This window comes from Stegodyphus dumicola, chromosome 7 (assembly GCF_044657685.1).
Source record: "Stegodyphus dumicola isolate Sdum_Otavi_A_Nest chromosome 7, ASM4465768v1".
In the NCBI taxonomy this organism is placed as follows: domain Eukaryota; kingdom Metazoa; phylum Arthropoda; class Arachnida; order Araneae; family Eresidae; genus Stegodyphus; species Stegodyphus dumicola.
This window is the reverse complement of record NC_140774.1, coordinates 155,667,811-155,689,504: the sequence shown is the minus strand read 5'-3', so window position 1 is coordinate 155,689,504 and position 21,694 is coordinate 155,667,811. Positions and strand designations below refer to the sequence as shown.

At 34.1% G+C, this 21,694-nt stretch overlaps 1 protein-coding gene across 1 annotated transcript in view; it reads left to right on the top strand.

The window, feature by feature from the left end:
• LOC118186681 (lutropin-choriogonadotropic hormone receptor-like) overlaps nt 1-21,694 on the top strand; it is a 249,337-nt gene that overhangs the window by 111,472 nt on the left and 116,171 nt on the right. The window contains exon 10 of the mRNA XM_035356806.2: nt 9,959-10,144. Coding sequence (XP_035212697.2) covers nt 9,959-10,144 — 186 coding nt within the window. The remainder of the gene's footprint in view (nt 1-9,958; nt 10,145-21,694) is intronic.

The window sequence follows — 21,694 nt, the reverse complement described above, 5'->3', positions numbered from 1 at the left end:
TATTTTATTAATTGTCCTTTTAAAGTCCCCTGTTTTGGTACTAACTTTTACAACACGGACTTTTCCATCAGAACCGTGGTATAATGATGTTATTCGCCCTAAAAGCCAATTGTTAATTGGCAGAAAATCTTCTTTAATCAAAACCATTTGGCCGATCATCAGATCATTTTTTTTCAACCATCCATTTTGATCTAGATTGTAAAGTATTCAAGTAATCAGACTTCCATCTTTTCCAAATAAGTTGTATAGTTTTTGTAGTTTTTTGCCAACGACTTAAGCGGTTTTCCTTTAAATCCGTTAAAAACGGCTCAGAAATTGCTGTTATAGGTCGCCCTATCAAGAAATGACCTGGCGTCAGAACTTCGAAACTTTCTGAATCACTAGAAAGAGGAGTAAGCGGTCGCGAATTTAATATTCCTTCTATCTGAATGACAATCGTTTCGAATTCTTCGTAAGTGAAATGAAAATTGCCAATCGTACGTTTAAGATGGTACTTCACCGATTTTATCCCAGCTTCCCAAAGTCCACCGAAGTGAGGCGATTTGGGTGGAATAAAATTCCAATCTATATTTTCTTGCGAAAAATGATTAGCTAATTCTTTGTCTGGGAAACTAATGAGCTTATAAAATTTTTTCAATTTTGAATTCGCTCCAACAAAGTTAGTAGCATTGTCGGTATAAATTTTGAAACATTTGCCACGTCTACTTGTAAAACGTTTAAGTGTTGCAATTAAAGCATCGGAAGTCAAATCTGTTAATGTCTCAAGATGGATGGCTTTTGTTGCGAAACATATAAAAATACAAATATACAATTTATTCAGAATACCTTTACGTTGATTTTTAAATTTCACTAAATAAGGGCCACATAAATCAATACCTGTAATAGAAAATGGAGCTGAAACATTAACTCTTTCACTAGGCAAATTACCCATAATTTGTGAAGAAAGAGTGGGCTTACATTTAAAGCACGTTACACATTGATGTACTGTTTTGCGTGAGAGACTACGGCCACCTAAAGGCCAAAATTTCAAGCGCACTGCATTTAGCAGACCTTGTGGTCCAACATGAAATAATTTCCTGTGTAAACTTTCAAAATAAATTTTACTTAATCTTGAACCCTTAGGTAAAATAGGAGGATGTCTTTGAGAATATGGCACTGAAGCATTCTTCAGCCTTCCTCCTACACGTACTATTCCTTTGTCATCAAAAAACGGAAATAAATTCGAAATATTACTTGGCAGTTTCTTTTCTTCAAGGAGAACTCGTTGTTCATGCTTAATCAACACTTCTTCGGCTTCCCTTACCTCCTCCACTGACACTGGTCCTGTGTTTTTTACCTTATTCCTGCAATTCAAAATAAACCTGAAAATATAAGACAAAACATGGTTAATTTTATAATAATTGTTTGAAAGTTCTAAGAGGTCGTCCACAATAGAATGTTGAGAGCTGTCATTTAGCAGGGCTGTCTCTTTACAAGTCTCATCTTCAAAAGGAATTTTCCTTTCTCGCCGCAAAGTTTCTTTTTCAACTTGTTCTATGGTTTCAATCTCAGGAATAAATGGTTGCAAGTTCTTGAAACTGTCAGGCTGCATCAAGAATTCTGGACCTGTCCACCATCTAGAATCTGTCACCAAGAGATCAGCATTCATTCCACGTGAGAGAAGATCGGCAGGATTTTCTTTACCTGCACAGTGATGAAAAGAGTTGGGATCTGTCAAGCTGGTGATTTCGTTCACTCGGTTTGCCACAAATTGCTTCCATCGGGTTTTTGCACCCTTTATCCAAAAAAGTGCAATCTTGGAATCTGTCCAATGGTATTCAACAGAAGATCTTTGCAGATTCACGATTCTCTTTACCTTAGAACTAAGACGAGCTGCAACTAGAACACCCAATAGTTCTAATCTTGGTAAGGTTACACCGTTTAATGGAGCCACACGACTTTTTGAAGTTAGGAGTTTCACCGATATTCCACTGAGTGTCTTCACCTTCAAATATATGGCAGCGCCATATGCCTTTTTACTTGCGTCGCAAAAACTGTGATTTTCAACAGTATCTTCCTTTGATACAGAATTATTGACCAACCTAGGTATTTTCAAATTTTCTAAGTGATGAAGTTCAGCACACCACTTCTTCCATTCCTTTTCAATTTCCTTTGGTAAAGGTTCATTCCACTGAATTTTTTCATTCCAGAGATCTTGGATGAGGCATTTAACTCGAATGGTGAAAGGCGAAATTAATCCTAAAGGATCAAATATCTTCCCTATTGCTTGAAGTAAGAAGCGTTTCGTATTTTTGTCCATAGAAAGAAATTCCAAAAGATTTTTAGTATCCATAGTTAAATAATCTTCGTGCGTCTTCCAAGAAATTCCCAAGATTTTAGTTTGGTGTGCGCCCAAGCTGAGAGTAGCGTCTGCAGGATAGGTATCGAATTCTTCATTCTTCCATTGCTCCATTAATTCAGCATTATTGCTAATCCACTTCCTGAGGACCATTCCAGCCTCTTCCATAATTTTCTTAGCATTTTTAGATACTTCAAGTGCTTCTTCAAAATCCTCACTTCCAGAAATGAGATCATCTACATAAAAACACTGGTCTAAAATTTCAACTGTTTCGGGAAAATCTTCCTTGTATTTTTTAATATGATGTCTAATAGTAGCTGCTAACAGGAATGGGCTCGAACTGACCCCGAAATTTACTCGATTGAAACGGTAAATCTGTAAATTGGGCCTTTTATCAACACTTGGATCATCACTACTCCAAAGAAAACGAACTGCATCCTTATGTTCATCAGAGAGGCATATCTGCAGAAAAGCTTGTTTAACATCTGAACAAAATTCAATTTTGTTCAATCTGAAATTAATTAGTAAATCCAAAAGATTTGGATTTAAGTTAACCCCTGGCCACAAGCAGTCATTTAAAGAAAGTTCATTATTTTGATGACTACCCGCATCAAAGACGATCCTAGTTTTCGACGTTAAACTACTTTCTTTCTGCACAGCCTGATGAGGCAAATAATATATAGGCCTATTTAAAGCATTTTCTTTTGTATCAGGATTTACGATGCTGATTATGCCTTCTTTTAAATAATCACAAATAATTTCACGGTATTGTTGATGTAACTCAGGATTATGACTAAAGCTTCTCCACAAATTCTGAAAATGCTGCCACGCCAAGGAATAATTATCAGATAATTCTTCATAATGTTTCCTAAAAGGTAATTGTACTACATAACGTCCATTTTTAAATTCAACGGTGTCATTAAAAATTTCCATTGCCTGATCCTTTTCATGCAAAACTGGATCATCACGAATACCAAGTCCCTCTAAATCAAAGAAAAGTTTTAAAGTATTTTGAAGAGAGTCATTTTGCACAAGAAAACAATGTCCCTGATAAGAAGGTTGCATTTCGTTAAGCTTCCCGCATGCGATCCATCCGAATTCAGACTCTTTAAATAATAAATCATCATTTATTTTATACGTATTATTTTTCAAAACCTTAAAAAATAAATCAGCACTTATAAGGGCATGTACCTCTGAAGCTTCATAAAATGATTTATCAGCTAAATTTAAAAATTCTGGAATTTCTACCTTCGAAATATCTAACGTAGTACACGGAGTTAGTCCTGTTATCTTATTTACAATCAAGAATTCAACTAGTTCATTAAAGGTACATTCTTCATTTGAAATAAATGTATTCACCTTCCATTTAATATTTTGAATTGATCCATTAAGACTTGTAACAGGCATTTTAATTTTCTCCCTTTTTATTCCTAAGCATAGACTTATTTTATCTGTAAGAATACATATACCGTATTTATGCGGATCTAATGCGCCATCGAATCTAATGCGCATCCCCATTTTAAAACTTTAAATAATAAAACAATTTTTTGTCGGCGAATGTAATGCGCATCAATGGTATGAGGAATTTATTGAATCTTATTTTATACAACAATGGATTTGTATATAAGCTATCAATCAATGGTATGATAATTTTATTTAAATTTAGATACCATATTTTATACAACAATGGATTTATACATAAAGTAGCAAAACATAGAATTAACCTATTAGTGGGCTATTGTTATGTGAAACAATCATTGTTAATTACCACTACCATATATACGGTACATATCGTAAAGTATGAACATGAAATAAATCGTAACATTTCTATCTAGCTAACAGTTTCTACAATCAGTGATTAATAGTAAACGTCTTTATTCACTATTTTGATGATAACTTCCTTAGTCCCCTTCTACGTAATGGTGTAGTTAGGAGGCATATCAAACCAAATTGGCGTCTCGTCAGCATTGCCAATTTGCCCCATTGAAAAATTCTTTTCCTTCCGAAGTGTGATGACATACCGCTAAAATGTTAGTAGTTTTCCCTCAAAATCTGCAGGAAGCTTTTGGCATATTGTTGTACGGCGTCTTAGAGATAAGCCCATCCGCTTCATCAACCGATCCACCCATCCACGGCTAGCTTTAAACTCTGGTTTCGGTATTCCAAGAACTTCAGCCTCCTCTTTTGCTTTATTTCTTATAGTGTCACTAGTCACAGGTCGTCCATTCTTCCTCCTTTCACGTACAAATTCCAAAACGTTTTCTTCAATTTTAGGGTGTCTTCCTTTGCGAGGGCCAGTGAATTTCTTTCTACTAGTTTTAGTTGCAAACAGTGCCAATTTCTGTTGCCGCCACAAGCGAACATTGCTCTCAGCTACGTTTAACTCTCTCCCAGCCTTTCTATTGCCATTTCTTTCAGGATAAAGAATTACTTTACGTTTGAAAGTAGCGTCATATGACATTCTTCTCTGCTTGCCCTCCATTTCGTGACTACGTACTCTACAGTTTGTATCCTCTATGCAATAATGTGTCAACCATAAATGTAACGGTAAATGTAGTCGAGAAATACAGTAATCCATTGTTACGATTTAAATTTGGTTGACGTCATCGGCGAACTGCTGACGTCATCGGCGAACTTTGCACTCGAATCTAATGCGCCATCGAATCTAATGCGCACCCCAATTTTGAGTACTACATTTGGCCAAAAACGATGCGCATTAGATTCGCGTAAATACGGTATTAGATGCGCTGTCTAAAATCGCACGGATTTTTATTCTTCGATTATTGGCGTCACGGACATAAATCTCTGCAGTAGAAAAAAGTACACTTTTTCTTTTTTGTTTATTCTTGTTACTTAAAACACTCAACGCTTTCAATTCTGAGTCACCTTTTCCAGCGGCGGCATCGAGCTCACTTTTGTTTTGTCTAAGTGGCGTCACCGAGCGACAAGGAGTCTTCGAATGACCTTCATTATCCATGCATATTAATTTATTGTGTTTTTCCCCGCAAGCGCATTTAAATTTCGAGAGACACTGACTTTTCTTATGATTTTGCCTTAGACATAATTCGCAGAGTTTATGTGAACGAATTAATTTTAATCTTTCATGAACACTTAACTTTAAGAATGTATCGCAAAGGAAAATAGGATGAAGGCTCCTACACACAACACAGTTTTTACTTTTATTTTCATTTGTCAAAAGAACCTTCGATTTATGGGAAGGAGTGGAATTCTTATTTATATTAACCCTACTTCCGGGTGTAATATTTCTATTTATAGATAACAAAACTGATTCACGCTGTTCCAAAAATCTAATACACTCGTCAAATGTTGGAACTACTTTCGATTTGTGAGATAATTCAAAATTTTTTCTAGATTCTTTATCTAGTTTTTGAAGAAGAATATTTATTAGAAAAACATCACATAACTTGTTCTGTTCATATTTTAATACTTTCAAAGCGCGTAAATTCTTTTGTATACAATCAATCATACTTCTGATATCTTTCGCATTTTCGGATTGAATCTTTTCAAAATTTAAAATATTCTGCACATGAATGTCAACAATCAGACGTTCATTATCATAGCGAGATTCAAAATTATCAAAGTTACTACCTAAATGCTTAGCATCATTAGTAAGACAAGATCTTAGATAATATAATTTCTGTGAATGACTCAGCTGAACATTATTTTTAATTAAATCATCAAATTGAGTTTTAAATGAACTAAATTCTTCATATTTTCCTGAAAATTCAGGCAAAACTAACGCTGGGATTTTAGTTTTGATTTGAAAATTTTCATCTACATTACTTTCAGTAACATTTACTGCTTTTGCAGAATTTAACTTATTGTAAGAATTAATGAGAATTTCAATTCTTACCTCCAATTTTTCCAGACGATCATCACATTGGTTTAAGTCGTCATCAATTTTGGTCAGATCATCATCTTTCATTTCACTTTGTGCGTAGCACGCACTTCGTAGTTCATCAACTTTCTTTTGAAGAACTTGAATGTTTTTTAGTTTAACTTTAAGTTCAACTAAGTCCACATCATTATTTGCAGTTTGCACAAAAGTTTCGAATCTAGTTATTTTCCCCTTTAGGGATGCTTTGCTTTTCATTAATATATCCATACCGCTGAAGTAGGCTCCAGGGTCGACGGAGCCAGATGACTAAACTTATTTTTCTTAAAGGTTATTTTTTATCGACGGACCAGCTTCACTGCTTCGTTTTTAATTATTTTATTTAGAAAAACATCATATACAAATATTTACAGTGAAGCAAAATACAATTTAATTGTGAGCTTCGGTTACAAGTAATTGCTCACGTCAGACCGGTTAGATTTCTTCTTCAAGTCTGTTGCCTCAATCGTAGGAGACGATAATTTGGCGAGATTCGTTGGCGTAAAATACGCCAACATACTCTTTCATTTACCTTTTTTTTTTTTTTTTTTTTTTTTTTTTTTCATTTAAACACTCTTTCATTCATCAGTTTTCTTTCTTCTTCATTTAAGCACACCTTCGTTCATCAGTTTTCTGTCTTCCTTCTGACATTTAAACACTTTTTCGTTTATTTATTTATTTATTGTCATTTAAACCCCTTTCATTCATCTGCTTTTTTCATTTAAACCTTCTCTCATTTGTCTGTTTTTTCCCTTCGTCATTTGAGCAGTCTTTCATTCATTATTTTCCTGTCTTTAGCATTTTAATTCTTTTCCTAATCATTTAAATTATGCGACACATGTCAAAAAGTGACGACTGAAATGCAAACCAGACGCTGTATCATTACATAAAAGAAAACTTTATGTGATGAAAAATCACTACTGTTAAGCGAGATTATTCTCATTTGTATTAAAGTGTTCAGAAGTTTTCGACTCAAAGATTCAAAGTTTTTGATTCAAAGATTGGAGAACAATTAGCAATGCAGAAAACCTTCAGGCATTTACAGCTCAAAAATCAATTTGTTATTTAAGTATTATCAGAATGTAGGAGTTTATCAACTAAAGCACTTTTTTCACGTTTCACGTTGTAAATTTCAGTTACAAAATTTAATTTGCCTCCAAGAGACTCTTATAGTATGGTAACTAGATATGGGACATTTCTCACACCGCGAGACTTATCCGCATCGTGAGTGCCTTCACCCCTTGGAACCAGGCACAAAGGTTCAACTTCCGCCCTTGCACCTTGGAGAGCAGGACGCATCGCTTTCGTGACACCGGTCGTTGACTGATTTGCTACCTGCCAGTCGCTCGGGCTGTCCGTCGCAGAGGGACATTACCGCGTACCCGGGCGCCACCCGGGTTACTATTCCCCCCCCCCGAGTGTCGACGCAGAGAACTCTGCGAAGCTACTGGCTAGTATATGTATGTATATAGTGTCGGTCACGGGGGTATATAATCAGTGAGCTTGGCGGTTCCCCGTGACCTGTGGAGGTAGTAGGAAACTGCCCCTGGATTCGTCTGGGTGCCACACAGGATGAAGAGGAATAAGTCCTGAGTGTAAGTCCCAATACCATCGGGCAGTCGGCACCCCGTGTGGCACTAGCAGGTAGCATTTCTGACGACCAGTCAAACTATCAGACGAATATTGTGCCACACCCTTCCATGAGACTGGGAACCGGGAATGGTGACCCCATGGGCCCAGTTCGATTGGTTGGGAGGTGTTCAAATTTCAAACTATCGTTCGTAAGTGTGGGACAAGCGACAGGGAGTGAGTTGACTAAAGTCACGAATGTGGGCAATTTTCTTCTGCCTGTCTGCAGCTTTCCGCCTAATACCGTGGATATTAGAAAGTGGAGCAGGGCGAGTAGTGCCAAGTCAGTATTTCTTAGAGAAACATGTTAACTTTAATACCTCTTTACCCCAGGTTACTAGAGTCGTCTGCTCTAGTCGAACCCGCGGCCCAATTGAAGTGCCAATGACGTTGCCGAAAAAGCGAGTACGACGCAAAATAAAATATCAAGAACTTCTTCCCCTGAGGAAGTACGCAAAGTGATTATCTTTATTCTGATGTATTGTTTGTGTTCCTACGTATCGCCAAGATGACGACATCAAAATTAGTGCTTCCTCTGTTTCTCATCTTCAAGTTATAATAGATATCAACGATGTTACATATTCAAGGGCTTCAAGATGCTTTTAAAGTAGTGCGGTGTTCTTGGATCCTACTTCGAGCTGTGTGAGGAATTATTTTCTACATTTTGTTATATCTTTTGGAAAATTACGCCATGTTAACTAAACACTTAGGTGATAAATAAGCAGACTTATTTTTCGATTTGATGCAAGAATTTGAAAATAAATTTTAAGACTTTCGGAAAAATAATCGAAATATTTGTAATTTTTCCATTCTATTTATACCGTTATAGATATGCTACCAGCAAATTTTCAAACAGAATTCACATAACTGCAATCTAATATTCAACTTAAAAACTTCAGGGAAAAATTTGATCAAACGTCTCTTTGTTAGGCTTTTCTAAATCATACTTAACCCAGAAATAAATATGCCTTGTTGTGCAGTCATACCTTATTCATGTCCTCATTAGATGAAACTAAGTGTAAAATTAGGTAAATACACTAAGAGTAAAATTAGACTAGTACTCTAAGACAAAAATTAAACTATCACAGAAAGAATAAAATTAGAATCAGAATAGCTAATGGACACCTTGAGAACATCCTGAAATTTGCATTCATTCAATGGAACCACACGTTTTTGCATTAGTTTCTTAAAGGCTAAATATCATATTAATTTTATTATTTCTTATTACAATTATAATTATAAGTAAAATTTATAATGAATTATTGTGTATATAATGTTAAATTAATTTGGGTTTGCTATCACTGCATTAGAAAATCATCAGTTAATGAAGTTTATATTATTTAATATGTTTTTACCTTTTTTTTTCATCAGCAGTAGCGGCTTGCCATATGAATCAAGTGAATTTAAGCGATTATAGTATGATTCACTTTTTATATATATGCTCTCTTATATGACTGAACAAATTTGAATTAACGCGGTTAAACCAGCGCATTTTACTCCTAGGGATAAAATTCAAAAATTTCTTTCAGCAGTCAGATTTGAGCAAACCGGAAAATTTTCAATGAAACATACGCAGTTGTGTGATGCATTTATTTTGGAGGTCAAGAGCTGCCACTGGCATAAAAAATAATTTATGTCCCCAAATACCTCATCTTCTTCCAATGTGGCCGGGAAAAATAATAGTTTGGACACCTCTGTCTTATACTGTTTAAATGTCATACAAATATGTTCTTTTCAGTTTTGCAAACAAATTTAAATGTCTCTTTGGATGTTAAGCAAATTTTTCTCGTTTCAGTAACCTGAAACTTTCCTTCGTAGATAAAACATCAAATAAAATTAAAAACGTTTAAAAGTTTTGGAAATTTTCTTTGCTTTGGTACACCTTTCATGCTTCTGGGATATAAATTCTCCTTTACCTAATATTCTATTTGGGGGAAATAAAGTTCAATTTACGTCCAACTCTTATAAATTCATTCCAAAAGAACTAAAGACATATAGTTAAATAATATTTAGATTTATATAATTAATAATTATTCATATTTCTGATATTTGTTAGCAACCAGGTGATGATTATAATTTTTTGCTTCTTCTTCTAGAGAACAAAATTATTTATGGTGAATTAGTATACACAGCATCACCAGATCAAAACCGAAGTGATTGGGAAATGGACTTCAAAAAACTGCTTGATTGCGAACTTACGCAAGGATGCTTCCACCCTGTCGTAGGGAATCCTGCAGCGCAGCAGTTTCCATTGAATGACCCACAGTATTTCGAATCCGAGGGTAAGCTATTAATATTTACTTCATTGAAGACAGTCATGAATAGAAACGTTTTCCAAAGTAAACCGTTTTAAACTCTGACGTCTAATGGGCAATTACATATGATTATAATGTACTCTTTTCATTGAAATCACTTTGTTATTGATCTGCAGATACAATTGCTCATTTAGCAACGTACCTTTGTATAATGTTATTTCTGTCACATGCAATTTTATTGAATATATTGCGATTTTAGCCTATTAGGATTAGTGACAGTTTTATAAAACTCAGAAATGGATTGCAGTGCATAATATTGTGAAAAAATAGGAAAAGATTAGGTATAGTCATGAATGTACAAATTATATCTGAATATTAGTTTATATTATTAATTAATATCACAACGGTAACACTAATATAAGGATAAGGACAGACTGACAGATGAGTTATCTTACATATATAGAATTTTATTTCAGGTATCGATGAATTTACTAAAGTATTCTAAATGTAGTTTAAGCTTCCTTATGAACTTTATCCTACCAATGGCCTAATGAATAAGACATTTAAACACTAATAGTTCAGCCATAGTTCAAATTCCAGTAAATGGGTTCGTTGCATCAGACGTTTGGGAATTTTCTCTATGCAGGATATAAATTCGAATGACTTTTCATTTGAAATTTCCCTATAAAGGCATCTCTGCTCTTTTGCCACTCTCTTGTGTATTTCACTGTAAATAACAAAAGCCAATCCTTTTGAACTTATTGGTAATATTAAATTGCTTAAAAATATTTTTCCTAGTATGTGCAACCCACAAAATATATATTAATCACTTACTTAGAGAAGCAAAAACTCTTTTATGAGCAGAAATAATTTTTTTCTCCTAAAGAAGAGGAACTTAATGTCAAATTGTGTTAGAAATCGATGATTTTATTCATTATCTGCGCTAATCTAAGGTTTTTTTTTCTTTTTGGCCTAATTTTAGCTTATCAAATCTTGTAGCTGTAAAATTATTCCCCAAGAGCAGCTCAATTTTAAATTAGTAAGATTTTACGAATAATAAATTAACAACCTTGGTATCCGTTCAAATTCTCTCTGGTGCTTAAAGGTTTGAAACCAAAAGTCAGTCAAAATTAAGTGTAGAGGAAGAAAATCACGAAATCTGAAAATGGCTTAGGAATCTATCAGTCTAGAGCATTCGTGATGCAGTAACTCGAAGGAAATTAGTAAAATGGCATGAACAGAAATTATAGAGAAAATTATAGAAAAATTGTAGAGAAAAATTTTAAAAATAACCATTACGGGGTAAGGAAGGTGTGCACAAGCTGCTGGCTAAATGTATGAGTAAATTAAGTATAATGATAGCATACACTTTAGTAGGGTTTGCTGTGTTACCTAAAAGAATGTCAGTACGGTGTTCAGGAAAGAAAAATGTAACAGGTATTTCCCAGAAAGAAAGTCGAAAATCGGAATTCATTTTATTATTATTACTATTAAGCCCTATTTTATATACAACAGATAGTAATTTATGTAAAACTTTTGGGAAAAATATCTTTTTACGGGGGTCTCAGCTCTATGGAATCTTTTGCAAATTAATTGTGTTTTCCGATTATTCCTTAACAATCTTGCGTGAATAAGTTTGATATCTCCACAGTATTACAAAACTTTTTTTAGTTCAAAATCAATTCCAGCATAGCATATGCATATTCCAATCATCACACCATAAATATATTCACTCACCTTATCAGCAACAGCTAACAAATTATTAGGCATACTTTCCAATTTAACACATCTCCCTGTATATATGAATCGCAGCATTTCTTCCATAACATCAGGATCCCTATCGATAATATCAACTTTATTCTAGGAAAAAACATAGTCGAGAGTTCAGCATTGAACTAATAAAACTGGCAACCGGCTTCTGGAAATTTTTACTATATTTATACAGAGATGATTTTCTTCTTTAGCTTATAAGGTATTTCTTCAGCCTTCTTAGCATGCCTTCGTAGTGCAGTGGTCAGCACGCTGGGCGCGTATTCTAGAGGTCCGTGGTTTGATTCCCGGCTAAGGCGTTGCTCATTTTTCCCTTCTCTTGCTTCCAAAAAATACCTAATGTATCTACAGTGGCACCTGAACTAGAAAGGTGGCGGGTGATGAATTTTCACACCCAGGATTTGGCGAGTCGGTCCCGTAAACCCCAGTCGCCTTATAAAAGGGGGAGTATATAAGGTATTGCTTCCATCTTCTTAGCATGGCTTCGTAGTGTAGTGGTCAGCACGCTGGGCCCAGAGGTCCGTGGTTCGATTCCCGGCGAAGGCATTGCTCATTTTTCACCGCTCTTGATTTCAAAAAATACCTAATGTCTGTACAAGCCTACTAAATGATCTGAATGAAATGAATAAGTTTGATATGCAGTCTGAATCGGTACCCCTTTCACACTTATCCTATGTTTGCAATGAGACGTGTCCCTGTCATGTGAATTGGCGTAAACGTGTTGGCAAACCCATTTTCTCAAAATAAAGTGAATATTTTTCCCGTGCTCAGAAGCATCGGGGAATCAGCTTAACGTGGGCACATGTGTCTCATCTGTTGATGCCATTTATAAACTGCGAAGCCGATTTCAACGTTCCGTTCATAGACTAACAACATGTGTCTTCACTAGCTATCACATGTTCACTATACATTGAAAAGAAAATACCTGAATGTAAAATGCAGCGTAGATATTTTAACCCACATAATCAAAACAAATATCAAAACAAAATCTCACTTAAAGTTGACAAAATAACCTAGGAAAAAATAATACCTATACCTGTAAGGAAATTTACATCTCACCGCTCTGGAAGGAAGAATTGAGCCTCTCTTTTTTCAGAAACATGTTCTTAGCTCTCATTGAAAAGAAAAGTAGGGGGGGGAAAGGTAAAATAAATTTTAAAGTAAATAAGTTGAAATAAAATAATCCATATTCCGAAAATAAAGAAATATGTTACGTCAAATAGAGGGAATGCCGATTTAATATTTTTACTCAAACGTTCTGCATGGAAAGCGTATATGCAGCAGCCTTCCTCGAAAAAATATTCGCGTGCGCCGAGTATATGCTTTCAGCCGTTGGTGAAAAGTTAAACATGACTTTAATCCCATCATTTTACTAAAAATAGAAACTTTATGCAAGCAGCTAATATTTCTGCTTTTTGGAGAAGTAACAGCTAGATTGTGACTCGATTTATGGCTATGTAATTGCAAAATTAAAATGTGAAAGAAACTCACTTACAAGATTGCGAAAGTTAGATAATTCAAGAGTAAAAAATGACGCTCAATGCTTATATAGTTCTCTGAATAAAAAGCATGTCGTTACTCAGAAGTCAGATATAAATTCCTTCGTCAGAGGTAGTATTTATGAGTATGAAAGCATCGGTGCCGCTCTTCATTCAGAAAGCAGCCATTATATACAGAAACATGAAATGATTATCACATTGTTTGTTTAAGAGAGGCACATTAAAATTTTTATAATTTATGCAGTATCTCTCGGTTTACATTTAACTCAAAATGTTGTTTAGCTTTTATTCCAGAATTTATTCATGAATTTAATGAATTTATTCGCAAATAATTTACGGCTGGAAAGTGGAGTAGTAAACCCTAATGCTTGTTCTCTCAAATTCTTCTTCTAAATAGTTTTATTAACAAGAAGGTACGCAAAATAGGAAAGTTTTTTTTCTACAATGAATGTTTTTCTTTGGAGGGAACAGGCAATCTTTATATCAAATATCGTTTCCATTGTTTCAGAATAACTACACCTAAGGCTTTATTTTACTAATAATTAATTAACTTTACTATTCCAACTATTCGACATGATTGTTTTAATCTTCAAAATCTTTTTTCTCCTCGTCCATATATTTGATATTCCTTTCAGTTTTTCTTCTAAAAATGTATACCTTTGCTGCTGTTATAGACTAAAAGTTATACTAATTCATTTAATCCCAAAAAAATTCGCTTCAAAATTTTTACAACCCCTCAAAGTATTTTCCTTTCTTTTGCAACTGATGAATTTTCATCTTATTTGTCGTTATCTAGAGATTAGTGTTAAAATCAGTTACATGAAAAGGCTCTTTTTTGGGTGTTTCTGATATACAAAATGTATTATTCTTAAGGTTTTGTTCTTTCTTATAAATAAAAATATTTTTACAGAACTCTTCCGGTGGCAAAACTGTTCGTTTTCTGAATTGACATCTAATCAATGGCAGAATTATGAAGAGGAAGACCAATCACATTTGAACTTCCAGCGAGATTTCCATCTTAAGACAGGTGGTACGTTTATTGTATATTAGAAATCAGCTATTCATTCGGGGGTCCTCAGAATGTGAAGTTCCTTGGAATTGTAATCTGCATAAGTCCATAAATCCGCGTCCGAAAAATATGGTAAATGTATGTTGCAGACACACTCCTTAACACTCGTAATTACAGAAGTAGGGAAAAGGTGTATTTTGTGCAAAACGATATTGGTAATTAATTTTAGGCATACAGGCAGTATTTCTTGTGTCGATTTTATTTTATCTAATAGCATCAATTCTTGGCTTTAGCTTGAATTTTCTAATAAAAGTCAAACTTCTTTTAGCAACGTCACGTCACTTTTAGCCCACTCAGCTTGGATCGTCATTCCCAAAGTCCGTTCACAATTCTTGGATACCGTTTTCCTATGGCTCGTTTAAACAAACGAAAACTGCAAAAGTCCATAGGAGAATCATCAGGTGATTTTACAGGTATATTATTAAATGAGATACATTTTATTCCTGTTTCTGGTTCTTTCTTTGCATAATATATGGCAGTTGACTAAGACATGTGACTAGAGACCTCTACAAATGAAATTCAACTTTATTGTAGTTTCCATACAATTGTGGAATTTCTTCTTCAAAAATTGTTACTCAAATATTTTGCTGAGAACGCAGTCAATTCATTTCAGAATTAATTAAGACTTTTTTTAGATTTAATTTACCTTTGTAATAAAATCTTGAAACCGTTATAAATTCGCTTCGAAGCTTTTCTAAGCATTAAAAAAGCCATTTCGTAAGCAGAAAATTGACCTTTTTAGAGGGGCACAGACTGTTAACTTTCATCATCGAATACAACCGCAGATTTTAGTTCTAACAATATCTAGGTGTTTTTCATATAATTTTCTGCAATTTCTATTCCTTTCTCAATATGCTTTGGCAAAAGCAGATGAAATCTAGGTTTAGACATATTTTTAACTTCAAATTTTTATACATGATTTTACTACATTAACAAATGACATTTATAGATGACATGAATGATTTAACTGCACTTACAAATGACATTTCCATTTCCGCTGCAATGTATCTTCCAGTCGGTGGATTTAATTTTAAGATCTGAGATTTCCCTTTCTTGATATTTACCAACGTTTGAACACTCTTGGTGTGCATTTTGGGACCATTATCTCTTTCAAATTAAGTATATTAAAATACCTTCCTTTGAAAGGCTATAAGCTCTATTTATGACACCAATTTACAATGGACTGATACGAAGATTTTCTCTTAAAAGTGCATTTACGTAACAAACGAATCAGTTCCAAAATAAATTATTTTTTACAATCAAAACAGAACAATTACAGAGCGATTTTATCAGAAAAGCCCAAATATTTATCTCTAAGTGCTGACAAGATATTTTAAATAGAAAATCATTTCCATAAAGTGAGAATGACCTTGCGTATTGTATCTTAAAATAATCATATCTCACCTGTTTAAAAGGCCACTAAACAGCTGCTTGCATTATCAAAGTTTTTCCACTTTAGCAAACGGAAGGATTAGATCCTATTCTGCTTCCTCTTCACAAATAAAAATAGTACTTGTTGAATAATAAAAACTAAGTCTTTACTCAGTCAGTTCAGATTTCAAATGTCCAATCTTAGTTTTAGCATTTCTTTTTTAAATTATACAAACAGGGAAATCAAAACGTGAAAAGTAAGTAATACTGTTTGAACGAAGTTTTTGAAAAAAAAAAAGGAAGACTCTTAAACCTTTACAGTTTGAACTCTGGGAAAAACTCAGTCTTGAAATAGCGCTAATTTTACCATGGCTATACACTGAAGAGCCAAACCATTATGACCGAATACTCAATAATGTGTTGCGCGACCTCTGGCCTGCAAAACAACTGCAACTCGCCTTGGCATGGCTGCAACATGTTCTTGGTAGATGATTGGAGGCAGGTTAGACCGAATGTCTAAGCAGGGGTCACGCGAAGTCGAGATATTCTGACATTCCGGCGGTGCTTGAGCGCTGAGCTGCCGCTCCATGACATCCCAAATGTGTTCTACCGGGTTACGATCCAGCGAGTTAGGTGGCCGGGACATTAATGCAATTCATCCTTACGTTGCTGGAACCACTCCAACACTATTCGAGCCTTGTGACATGGGGCGTTGTCCTGCCGGGAGATCCCATTTCCAGTTAGGAAACCAAAAGACATGTAAGGGTGCAACTGATCAAGATAGACCGAAGATTTTATGGTCTGTTCCATCACAACTAAGGGTCTCGGAGCCACCCATGAGAACGTCCCCCAAAGTATAATACCGCAACTACCACCAGCCTGTGTATGACCTGCTGTACAGAGGAAGAGCAATTGTTCGCCTAGATAACGACGTACCCTGACGCAACCATCGACGTCATGAATGAGAAATCGTGATTCATCCAACCAGGCAACTGTCTTCCACTTATTCCATGGTCCAGTCTCGATGTTCCTGTGTCCACTGTAGGTGTAGTTGACAATGACGCTTGGTCAACAGAGGCACACGTGTCTGATGTCTGCTACGTAATCCCATATCCCAGAGTGTCAGCTGTCAGCGAAGCCACTATCTGGGCCAATTTGCGAGCCAATTTATCTGGAGTTTCCGACGTCCTTTTTCATTGATGAGCAGTTGATGTCCAACACCTTGGCGTCTACTGCTGGTTTCACCGTCATTTATCCACTTTGTATAAATTCTAACAGCGACAAATCGTAAACATCCTACCATAGTCACGCAGTTTCGAATATCGTTCCGAGTCTTCGGGCCATTACAATCTGCCCTCTATCAAATTCGCTTAAATCAGCAGCCTTTCTCGTCACTCGCAAAAGTAAGTGCAAGAATGATTCCTTAGTTTATCCAACAGCAGTTAATACCATTCCCATTAATGTCGTGCCCTCCAAGTCATCCAGACAAGTTCATTGAAAAATGCGGGGATGGACATAATGTTTTGGCTCCTCAGTGTAGGTATGTCCTTATTCCATTCGTTTTAATACAATGTTTTGTCATGTACATGCCAAATATGGGCCATACAAGAGAGATAGTTAAGACCGCTGAATATTGATAGTTCTACCTGTGTTAAAACCGCGGTGATTTCTGGTGATTTCTGCATGTGAGACTTGAATACAAGCCAAGAAACCTCCTCCAAGGATATTATCATCCTTTTATGCATATAACCTTCACGTTCTGTGCCATTTCCAATTATTTACTTTAACAAATAATCTGATTAGGTCAGACGAGTGAAATAAGTCACAGCAATAATAATAAATCCTCAAAGAAATTTACCTAAGGTTATTTTCTTTTCCGTGTAAATTTCTAGAGTTTAAAAAAAATAATTATATTTAGAGTCATGTAATTTCCTCAAACTTTTGTTAGTTGAAATCTAATATCAAAGCTTCACATTTAAAAGATAAGCTTCATTTCTCTAGGTCGAATAATCGAACACTTTATGCGAATTTACAGTTTTTTTCAAAAGATAAATTTACAAGATGGTAAATAGAATAATACTAATTATCTTTTTCGAAGACATTAAAACACAAATTTTAAGTTTTACTGTTTATTTGAGCGTTGCAAAGAAATCCTTAGAACCTTATTAAAATCGATGGACGAATATATTAGTTTCAAGAAAGAAATCATACTTATTATGGTTAAAATACAAGCTTCTTATTTCACAACGCGTGACTGCGAACAGAGAGAAGCAAGACTTTTAAAATTCATGAGGGATACGTAAATAATACAGTTTGTCCCAATTAGGTTTCATTTCGTTTGTGATGAATACATAGAGCAGTGATTTATCATATGGCACTGTAGTTATCTCTTAAATCTTCGGTACTAGAAATATTTTTTCTCTTTTTTGCTTCATTTAAATTCTATAGCATGTCCTTTCAGAAAAGAAACATGGCTAATAAATTTTCTTTATAATTTTGCCATTGAAACGTCCTTAAAAAATGTTGCTTATTGTTTAGCACAATTTTTTCTTTTAAGATTAATACCGAAGTATAGAATAATAGTTTTTATTCCTTCTTCACATTCTGTCATACAACTGAAAGTTCAACAACTAAAATATTAAATTTAAAAGACAAATGGTCATAACTAACTTTTAATGTTATTAATTAAATTTCAGAGACAGATAGTAAGAGCCAACTGCTATAATTATTATTCCAATTGTTTTTTGTAAAACATTTACTACCAATGTGAAAATTAAACTCGTTTTTAAAAATTAAGGTACATTAAACTTTTAAAATATAAAAGTATGCATTTCCCCAATGCTTATTCTTATGATATAAATGGTTAGCATGTCCAGCTAACATTTGGAAGATCCTTGGTTCGAGTCTTGGCGAAGGCACAATTTAACTGTAATGGTTTCGTAAAACCGTGCCTACAGATTTCTTTCCCCTGAGACGAATAGGTAAATACACGTCCTTATACGTAAAACAAGAGGCCAGACAACACTTTCATCAAAACTACGCACGCCTAACTATACCTGTACATTTTTACATGCATAGTTCATTCATTATTATATTTCAAATAAAAAAAATCTTAAATCATAGCTTTACATACTTAGAAAAATGAAACTAAAATGATTAACGGTTTTGAAATTGAATAATTCTTTCCTGATAAATGAAAAATAACACTAAAATAGTTTAAATACTAATGTAACTAATATAAAAGTATCATAGTTTCTTTTTTAAAACATTTTTCATACCTCAGTTTTTCTTTTAACGAAGCAAAATCATTAACAAGTTGCTTAAATTCTACTTGATCACAAAATTCCATAGCTTCGTGGAATGTTTGAAACAAAATAATGCTTAAACGAAAAGCTATGCTGACGTAAGAAATCGGTTTAAAAAAATATTATCATAGAATGACCATATTTGAAAGTTTTTCTTAATAACGTGAAGATCTAACACTAATTTTTATTATTCTAAATTTGCTGAAGCTACTTTAGCCATTACCAACACTAACTGAAACGTAAAACTTTAATACTGCATTCAAATTCAGATACGATTGGACTAAATAATATTCGTCAATTATCCGCCCAGAGGTTAGAGTGGTTAGAGGAGCCAATTGCGATACTAAAGGTTCCGGGTTTGAATCCCGGAGAAGACATGGCTATAACTCTCCCTCCCTTTATAGGTAGCAAAGGTGGCCGACCTATTAAGTACCTCCATAGCAAAGTGACCACAACTTTGGGCCTTAGCAGTGGCCAAGCGCCGAAGTCGGCTGAGGCCCTGACATTCGGAATAAAAAATATTTGTAAATAATTTTTAAAGATTCAAGCCTTGTAGCTGCTTTAGAGAAATTAGAGAAACGGCGACGATTTTAAAACTATATATTTCTGGTTAAATTTCCGCAGTATATATGTCTTCGGAATTTCAGTGCTAAGTTATAACCTGTTACTTTTAAACTTCGTAAATTCTAAATCCAATGACATTATATTTTTTTCAGTTAGAAATTGAAAATTCGAAGGGTATTTCGTTCACTTTTTCGTATCTTTCTTTCATTTGGTACATAAAAACGTCTAACGCTTGTTTAATTTCTACAACGAACAAATAGTTTTCTGAAAAATTACTTTTCTCATTAACCTGTGTTGAAATTTATTTATCTATAAAGCTAAATTTTATATAGCTCTCGAATACATTCCGAAAAATGTTCTTTCAGCTTCTGTAAACAAAGCCACAATTTCTCTATTAAGCTGGTGACTTTATGAACAGTTATGCATAGTTTCTGATTGCAAAAATTTAGTTACTTTTTATTTTTCATGCAGTATTAAATTCTACAGAGATAACGCATATAAAACTATTAAGATGAGTTGCTTCAAAATGGTGTTAATTTCACCGCACTTCAATAATTTATCTTTTGATACTATAGATAAAGCAGGCACATGTATCTTTCTGTGGAAAATTATTTGATATGTGTTATCTTGATAACATCCCATAATTTAATACAAATTATAATTTCATTTTAACAAAATTTGGAACAATCGTGCTGCGAAAATTAATTTATTAGATGTTTTATTGGTTTCTTCATATCAAAGTTCATATCAACGTTTAATTTATATGAATAATCTTGTGTAGGACTATAACAGAACTCGGACATAAATGGAATGTGATTTTCACATCGAAACTCTTTGATAAAATTATCTTAATATATTTCCATCGAGTTCCCGTTAAGCGCAGTAAATTTTGTAGCTTTTTCATTTGCCCATTCTTCGCCTTTAACACCGCGTATAGCAAATTAGTCGGTCCTAAGCATGCTTGAATACGAAGCAGTTCCTATAGAATATCCACCAAGCTAGCGCCTCTCCTCAAGCAGATAGACTTTAGTGATTTATTGAAATCGATTAATCAGTCTTTAGTATTCATAAAACTTTTATCAGTCAAGTGAATTTTCATTGTAAGAAAGGCTTATTGAGCCTAAATAGAACTTTGTATGCTAGCTGACTCTGAACTGATTTAAATATGGCCCCTAGAAATTTTAAATTAATAGATTTTAAGATGCTTCACGCTTTATCTTTACTTTTACCCCGCCTCATCAGCTAACTCAAGGGCTTCAATTAAGTTAAATTAAATTTAATGAATATGATAGATGTTTGCATCTAATTTTTATTTCCACCAATAAAACAGTTTGCTACTGCTAATCTAATTAATTCTGATGTTTCACGCTCAGTTTTTTTTAAATCCTTAAATGAATAATTTTATTTCGTTAACTTGCTTCTCTTCCTTCACGTTTCAATCTTTCTGAAAAGATTTTCTTGTATTTTGTAAAATTTCTTTAGTGAGAAAAGTATCTTTTTAAATACATTATTATATCGAGGAATTTAGAATCAACGAAATGAACTTCAAACGTTTTAAAACATTTTGTTGCTAATATGTATCAGTTGTATCAGAACGGTTTATCTTAAATCTTCCACAAGAAATTCAAAACACTAAATCTCTTTTTACTTTGTTATTTCTTTGAATCCAGACAATTTATAAATTTTGTTTCGCTCATTATATATCTATCTATCTATATTTATATATATAAGGAAGAGTCTGTCTGTGTGTGTGTGTCTTTCGTTCGTGCTGCGCGTAAGCTAATATACCAGGGTTACGAAATTTGGTACATAGGGTAGACAAGATCCACTACACCTCGAAACATCCTATAGACAAGATCCACTACACCTCGAAACGATTTTTTCAAAATTCGAAAGAGTTTTTTTTATTTTATGTTTTTTGATGAAATTGCATCAAATCGATAATTCTCTCTCATTATATTAGCAACAACATCACGCAACCATTGTTTCTGCTATCTCA